This window comes from Dendronephthya gigantea, unplaced genomic scaffold, assembly GCF_004324835.1.
Source record: "Dendronephthya gigantea isolate DGI-Jeju-01 unplaced genomic scaffold, DenGig_1.0 000239F, whole genome shotgun sequence".
Lineage (NCBI taxonomy): Eukaryota > Metazoa > Cnidaria > Anthozoa > Malacalcyonacea > Nephtheidae > Dendronephthya > Dendronephthya gigantea.
This window is the reverse complement of record NW_021163249.1, coordinates 208,268-217,344: the sequence shown is the minus strand read 5'-3', so window position 1 is coordinate 217,344 and position 9,077 is coordinate 208,268. Positions and strand designations below refer to the sequence as shown.

At 34.9% G+C, this 9,077-nt stretch overlaps 1 protein-coding gene across 1 annotated transcript; it reads left to right on the top strand.

The window, feature by feature from the left end:
• The first annotated feature begins 788 nt into the window (after window positions 1-788).
• On the top strand, window positions 789-7,998 carry LOC114540536. The gene is made up of 2 exons (XM_028560654.1): window positions 789-1,802; window positions 7,573-7,998. Exons 1-2 carry the CDS (start codon window positions 801-803, stop codon window positions 7,621-7,623), a joined length of 1,053 nt encoding a protein of 350 aa, XP_028416455.1. The 5' UTR covers window positions 789-800; the 3' UTR covers window positions 7,624-7,998.
• Window positions 7,999-9,077: the final 1,079 nt, after the last annotated feature.

The window sequence follows — 9,077 nt, the reverse complement described above, 5'->3', positions numbered from 1 at the left end:
AAGAACCAGAACATGGCGGATGTAAAATTTTAGCTCTGCCTATTTTTGAAAATTATATGAGAATTTTGAACATCTTTGATGCGAAAAAGCTTTTAAGCTCACCATAATTTACTGATAAGGTAGCAAGGAATCTGCTGACCTATTTTTTATCAAAACTACGCTTGAAATACTCGCTATTCACAGGGCAACGTCGACCACGGACGAACATTTTGATTATATAATTATTTTGTATGAACGAAATGAGTCTACAGCAGCAAACAAGAGGCAGCCTTGTACATGGGATATCGTATAATAATCGAGGGAAGCTAATATGGACTGAATCCTTTGAGGCTTTACAATCGTTTGTCGAGGAAGTGTTAAATATAACTGATGGTGTTTGGGGTTGCCCTGGAGGAGGTACGAAACAGTACAAGTCCGAGGATATAGACCTTCGCTGGTACCCTGATACCAATCAATTACCCTCATGGTAAACGTAAGGATGATATTATTGAGAAATTGAATTCCGTAGCTTTAGTATCAGAAGAGCTGACAAACAACACCAAAAATTTGAAACAAGACGGCCATATTGAGAGTAAACAAAATTTGCATATGGATAATACATTTTCTGAGACCTTAATTAACTCGAAAGCATCACAAGCATCACAAGAAGACGATAATATCACAGATTCAGATGATTTTAAACTTAACTTAATGAACTCTATTAAAAAATGAGCATAAAATTGGATGCTGTGTTCACAATGTGTGAAGAAGTCAGTGAAATTGGAAATATCAATAGGAAATTGGATTCTCTGTTTAATGAAATGAAAGACATCAAACACGCAAGACTTAATGAGCTCTCAGTGTTTGAAGAAGCTTTTGAAGTCTTAAAGAAGGAAAACCTCAAGGTTATGAAAGAAAATATTGATCTACGAGAAAGAGACAAACATCTATCACTCATCATGTCAGATTTAAGCATAAAAGTAAAGGAACAGGAGCTGGAAATAAAAAGTTTAGTCACAGCAATAAAACTCCTCCAAGACGATAGTAAGAAAAACCATCCAGATGGTAACCAGGCCGCAGCATGGCATACCATTCCCACTTCGGTTAAGTCCAGAGTGCCCCCCACAACTCAGTCAAACATCAGAAATGTCGACACAAGCAACCAGTTTGAGGTGTTAAGTGACATTGAGAATGATGATGCTCCATCTAATGAACAACAAGGCAAACAAGGACAAACTACCAACCACTCACGCATATTAAGTAACACAAGTAATGAAGATGAAGTGGTAACTATGCCTCCCCTGAATCAACCCCCGGAAAGAAATAAAAGCAGTCAGCACAGGGGTCAAACACACCATCACACTAAACAACCTGGCCAATCTTTTCATGATGGGAAGCGAAGGAATTCTAATAATCCTATCTGTGGAACCGAATTAGAAAATCCTCACCACAAGGTGGTAAAAGGTAGCACACAAGACTCACAAATAAATCAATCAAGAGTTGTCATATTAGGGGATTCTATGCTGAAACATTTGAATACAAGAAGAATGCAAAATGGACTGAGTAGTCAAAAAGTCAACATTAAGACATTTCCAGTTGCAGGAGTTGATCAAATGAAACACTACGTGATTCCAACCCTGAATACAAAGCCAGACAAAATTATTATGCATATCGGAACAAATGATCTTCACAATACAACACCAGAAAAGCTACTACAGTCCATAAATGACCTCGGAAAGATAATTACACAACAGAATAAGGGTATATCAATTGCTTGGTCTGAAATCATCACAAGAAAAGATGACCAGAACTTAGCAGACAAGGTAAATAAATTATAGTCAATAGTGGTCTAGCTAAATTATGTGAGAAAAATAAGTGGGGCCTTGTAACGAATAACAACATCGGGAGGAATCTATTAAATAACTAAGGACTCCACTTAAATAAAAAAGGAACTGCAACTTTGGCAAAAAACATTAAACAATTACTTATCAACAATAATCATTGACTAAATATTACGCCTGGTAATATCACATCTGCGCAAAACATAAATAAGACAACTATGCCAGATCCAGAACAATATAACACACAGCCAAATGCACAAATACCGATACAAATAAATAGCACAAATTATCCAAAACTAAAAGGTTTCAAAATTGGACACTTAAATATCGCAAGCCTAGTCAAGCATGCAGATGAACTAAGGATCTTTATACAAAATCAACCTTTTGATGTATTAAGCATCAATGAGACTAGACTTGACAATACGGTACACAGTGACGAAGTTAAGATGACATGTTATGACTTAATAAGGAAGGACAGAAACCGAAACGGAGGAGGAGTTGCACTTTACGTGAGAAATACCATTCCATACAAAGATCGCAATGACTTATTACCAAATAATGTAGAGGCAATTTGCATTGAAATCAATAAGCCAAATAGTAAACCAGTTCTAATATCAACATGGTACCGCCCTCCAAATGCAAACATTGAGTTACTTCATTCTTTTGAAGAATTTTTACAAAAAGCCGACAATGAAGACAAAGAAATAATCATAGCAGGTGACTTCAATTGTAACTTTCTTGCAACCGAACCTAATGAGCACACAAAAAAATTAAGTGACTTAATTAATGAATATCAACTTACACAAATCATCAAGGACCCAACAAGAATCACTGCTACAACAAAAACACTATTAGACATAATAATTACTAAGATAGATAACACAAGAATAACGGACTCAGGGGTTATACACTTAGGAATCAGTGACTATAGCCTTGTTTACACATGCAGAAAAGTCAGTATTCCAAAAATAAAGCCCAAAATAGTTGAAACACGGCAATTTAAAAATTTCAATAATCATAACTTCCAGCATGATTTAAACCAGGCATTTGATTCAATGCATCTTTATAGTTACACTGATGCAAACACTGCTTGGCATGCATGGAAAGAAACTTTCTTAAATATTGCAGACTTCCATGCGCCAGTAATAAAACGAAAGGTTAAAAGCGAATACAATCCTTGGATGACAAATGAAATAAAGACAATGAGCTACCATAGAGATTCCTAAAAAAGAAAGCAGTTAAGCACAATTCAACAAGATATCACGAATTATACAAGGATTGTAGAAACCAAGTAAATCAGCTTATTAAAGACACTAAGACTAAATACTATAAGCAGAAATTAGCAAACAGCAAAAACAGTAAGGAAGGATGGAAAACAATTAATGAATTACTGAACAAAAATTCAAAATCTACTACAATAAATGGATTAAAAACTGGTGAAGCCGAAATAATAGGAGACAAAAATATAGCAGAAGAATTTAATACTTACTTTTCAACAATTGGCTCAAAATTAAGCGAGGACTTACCTGCAAGTGAAATTGACCCTCTCAGTTATATAACACCTACCTCAGAAGTTTTCAACTTAAATAACATTACTAATGCAGATTTAAGAAACGAACTGGGGAAAGCTAAAGATGGGAAATCAGCAGGACTTGATAAAATTTCAAATAAACCTCTCAAAGCAGCAGGAGAAACCATTATTACTCCCTTGACTTATATTATTAATCTATCAATAAACACAGGAATTTTCCCAGATGGATTAAAATACACAAAGGTTACCCCTATTTATAAATCAGGAGAAAAAACGGATTGTGGGAACTATAAGCCCATTTCAGTAACATCAGCGGTTGCAAAAATCTTCGAAAAATTAATTCACAGACAATTGAGCCAATTTCTAAAAGCTAACCAATTACTATCACCTAATCAATCAGGCTTTCGTACCCAGCACTCTACAGAGACTACACTTTTACATTGTATAAACCAATGTCTTGTAAACATGGACAAGGGCTTGATTAATGGTCTACTGTTTCTGGACCTTAAGAAAGCCTTTGACACGGTGGATCATAAAATACTAATTTCTAAACTAGAACTTTACGGAATAAGAGGAAAAACATTATCATGGTTTATATCTTACTTAACAGAAAGAAAACAAGCTTGCAAAATTAACCACGAAATCTCAGACATGAAAAATATCACTTGTGGCGTCCCCCAAGGGTCGATTCTCGGACCTTTGCTTTTCCTGTTGTACATCAATGACTTGCCAAATTGCTTAACCTCCACAAAACCATCCATGTTTGCGGACGATACTAACCTTTTCTGCTATGGTAAATCAGCGGTAGATATTGAGTGCAAAATTAACACTGACTTAGATAACGTTCATAAATGGCTAGTTTCGAACAAATTAACCCTAAATATTAGTAAAACAGAATACATGATTACAGGATCCAGACAACGATTAAACCAAATTCTATCAGACCCTGAAATTACTATTGCCGAACAAAAGGTTATATAAGGGTTGATAACAAAAAATTCTTAGGCGTAATTGTTGACAAAAACCTTAAATAGCATGACCATATTGATGCGCAATGCAAAAAAATTCTAAAAATACAGCTTTACTGAGAAGAGCAAAAAACTACATGACTGACAACGCCCTTAAGACGATGTATAACTCCCTAGTTTTACCCCATTTTACTTATTGTTCGACAGTGTGGCATCACGGAAACACCACACATATTGACAAACTCCAAAAACTACAAAAAAGAGCCGCTAGGGTTATCACAAATTCAAATTTTGACATTAGAAGTGCAGAGATTTTTAAAACACTACAATGGGAACCAATCGGGCACATCCTAAAACGACGCGACGAACAAATAACATTTAAGGCAATACGAGGAATGACACCAACATATTTAATTGAACTGTTTAATACCTGTCAAAATACTTGCTATACTCTGAGAAGCAACGATCGGAAACTCACTTTACCAAAGCCAAACACTAACTTTCTTAAAAATAGTTTCTCGTATCGCGGAGCAGTAGCTTGGAATAATCTTCCTCGTGAAATTCTTGACAATTATGAGTCTCTTTCATTGAATTCATTCAAACAATTAAGTCAAAGACACGAAATGAAAAACTCCGAACAACCGTGCTAAATTTATTTGTAGCGGAGACATATTGTAGCATTTTGGCAATTGTCACTTTGTATATAATGCATGAATATATATTAAGCTTAGGACTTGCATGATTTTGAAATATTTTTAGATTTTTATTGCATGCGTGTGGAGCACGGCCCTTTGAAAAACAGGTCACTGAAAGGCTACCGTGCATAAATATGTTTAAATATAATAATAATAATAATAATAATAAAATATATATATATATATATATATATATATATATATATAGATATTTAAATAATTCATTTCAAGATACAACACAACCAAAACATATGTATATATATTATAATATATATAATATATATAATATATATTATATATATATATTATATATATATAATATATATATATATATATTATATTAATATTAATATATATATATTATATATATATATATATATTTTTGTTATATATATATATATATATATACAGTCACTGCTGAAAAGGTTGTCCATCGTATATACCATTATATGTATCACGTGACTAATTGGTATGCATCAAAACGCGTGTGTTTTGTCGGGTAGTTTGCGTGTTTACTCTGGTCCCGATAACAAAGTGCTCTCGTAACTGCAATAATACGGCAATCACTGCAATAGCCAAGTATCTGCCTCCTAATAATGATTTTCAATGCATGATAACAACAATGGTTGATGGCATTAAATTGGGTTGTGGATACTGGTACTGGTTGTTTAAGTGCGTGCAAAGTTTGCAGTTCAGTAATAGGGCATCTTCGTTCATGTACTGCACTATCGTCTTAGCTGGCTGCATTATGTTATTCGTCTCTGCCGATTGATTTGAATTGCTCTTGTGAAACAGTCGCCCTGTGACACAGTCACACCGTGATATTATGTGCATGTTTTGTATAATACCTTGATTATATAATCGCATATACCAAGTATAGAACACGGGGCTTCCTGCGTTTATATGCGGCAAGTACTAGAGATAGTCGAACGTGTTCATATTTCAAATAATTGTTAACCATTTGTAGAATCATTTTGCACCTTGGCGAATAAAATCAGCGCTTCCCGCTCTACAACCGTACCGTATATATATGGCAAAGGTTACATAGCTTAGCACGACCTGATTTGGCACGGTAAAGTACGGCTGAAATTGAAGACGAAAACTGGTTTTCTTGTTAATGTCCAATACACGAGCTTCGAGAACAGGAATCACTGATTCTGACTCAACGTTTGAATCCATCATGAAAACAACTCAGTACTTTCCGTATCATGGACAAACGTCTCATGCAGCGGCGTAACCTGTATTTGCAAGTCTCGTGGGACATTACCGCCTTGATATACAGCTTGTTTACTTGACAAAACGGATGATCGGTGATCCTTCGCAAAAATTTACGTAATAAGGCGTATAACGGAAGCTTCAATTTGTAAGCTTTGCCATATGTATACGGTACGGTTGTAGAGCGGGAAGCGCTGATTTTATTCGCCAAGGTGCAAAATGATTCTACAACTGATTAACGATTATTTGAAATGTGAACACGTTCGACTATCTCTAGCATTTGCCGCATATAAACGCAGGAAGCCCCGTGTTCTATACTTGGTATATGCGATTATAATCAAGGTATTATACAAAACATGAACATAATATCACTGTGTGACTGTGTCACACGTCGATCTGTTTCACAAGAGCAATTCAAATCAATCGGCAGACGACGAATAACATAATGCAGCCAGCTAAGACGATAGTGCAGTACATGAACGAAGATGCCCTATTACTGAACTGCAAACTTTGCACGAACTTAAACAACCAGTACCAGTATCCACAACCCAATTTAATGCCATCAACCATTGTTGTTATCATGCATTGAAAATCATTATTACGAGGCAGATACTTGGCTATTGCAGTAATTGCCGTATTATTGCAGTAACGAGAGCACTTTTTATCGGGACCAAAGTAAACACGCAAACTACCCGACAAAACACACGCGTGTTGATGCATACCAATTAGTCACGTGATACATATAATGGTATATACGATGGACAACCTTTTCAGCAGTGACTGTATATATATATATATATATATATATATATATAATATATATATATAATATATATATATATATATTATATATATATATATATATATATATATATATATATATATATATATATATATATATATATATATATATATATATATATATATATGTATATATGTATATATTGCATTTGCAAAAACGTTGGCCGCAGATAGATAGATAGATATATATATTTTTATATACATAATTTTATATCACCTATATTTACAGCTGTATAATTTTGAAATGAATAGAGAGGGTAGTTAAACTATATCAAAATATAGTTTGTCTTGTTTGTGTTTTATCTTGAAATGAATTATTTAAATATCTATCATTGTTGTGATAAACTGATCTTCAAGCTACGTATACTACACAAAAACAGGCCCCGATTGTATCAAGCCCGTTTTGCTTAAACGGTGAACAAGTCAAAATTAAATAACATTCTTACATCTCTCTTGAATGAGTCAACTTGAATATTATGCACTGAATTTATTTTAAATTTGAAACTATTTTAAATAAATATATAAAAAATTTACTATTCCAGATGAATGATATCGAAACCCCCACACTCCGCTATAATTATGTACGGTTCTGAGAGGAGAGCTGGCGATAAAAACGATGAAGCAAGAAGGAGGAGTAAGCGGGATAAGGTAGAGTGAGCAGGTGCACAGGGAAGGCAGGGAAAAAGGGAGCTTGAAAAAAGTGGAGCAGATGCAAAAAGTTACCAGGCGCCTGGCGGCAAGAGAGTCAAGTGATGGAGGGAAGAAGAAAGGCGAGAAACAAAAAGCAAAGAGGGGGTTTGCTTCCAATTTTATGTTTCTCATAACCTATCCTCGCCCGATCCGGCGCAAAAATTGGGGAATTCGTGCTGAGGTTTTTCGTTCCTGTCCACGGCATCAAAAATCGTAGTCCCGCACTAGTTTAACTTAAAGAAATATAACATTAACAATAGTTTAGGAGACAAAATGTAATCAAGCGAATTTAAATATATATATAGGGAGAGCTTACCCCACCTGGGGCCGGTTGTATCAAGCCCGTTTAACTTAAACGGTGGGTAAGTCAAAATTAAATAACACTCTTGAATGAGTTAACTTGAATATTATGCTTTGTATTAAGGTCAAAAACATTTTGTTCGCTTAATGAATAAAACGGCAGACTCGCTTTCTATTTTGAACTTATCCACCGCTTAAGCTAAACGGGCTTGATACAACCGCCCCCAGAGCTATGATTTTTATCTCGTGTACACACGAGACATATCAGCCCTAAAATCATGCATATGATTATGATGAATAAAATAGCAATTTGTAGTGGAAAATAATGTGGTCACGCCTCAACTCAGATACGAGTGATGATATATTTTGACGATAAAGCACTTAGAATCGACAGTCGATAATCGACTTCATTCAATGCTATCATTACACAAAGAGTCTCAGTTCAAACACCATTGAATTAATCAGAACACCCATCAACTGCTATTAAAAAGACACAGCGTACAGTAAAAATGCCTTTAACTGACATTGTGCCTTACAGTATGGGAGTAAAGATGACACCAGAATTTCAAACTATTGATCTGGTTCCTGAATGTCTAGAACTTTTGTTCAAAGAAGATCCCACAATTAATGCTTATAAACTGGACTTAGCATATATTTTAGTAAAGTATATATGTTCTTCAAATGAGGAAGTATTGCTAGGATGGACTGGATTTAACACCATGCTTTGTAGTAATGAAATACCTGATGTATCCAGAGTTGGATATTTACCAGTCATTGATGCATCCCCAACAGAATATTCAACCATCAACACAATCCTCACACGGAGTACTGAGATTGCAGATAAATTAGAGCTGAGATATGCTGTGTTAGTTTTTGATGAAGCTGTTTATGCTAAAGTACAACATGTTCGCTGGAAAGAAGAGACATTCTTAAATCGGTTTGTTGTTCGCCTTGGTGAGTTTCACACCATCGTGTGTTACCTTCTGCCATGTCAAAGATCTTTGAAGATGGAGGCTTAAAGGTAAGGACTCATTTTTTTATGAGAATTTGGAAGAGG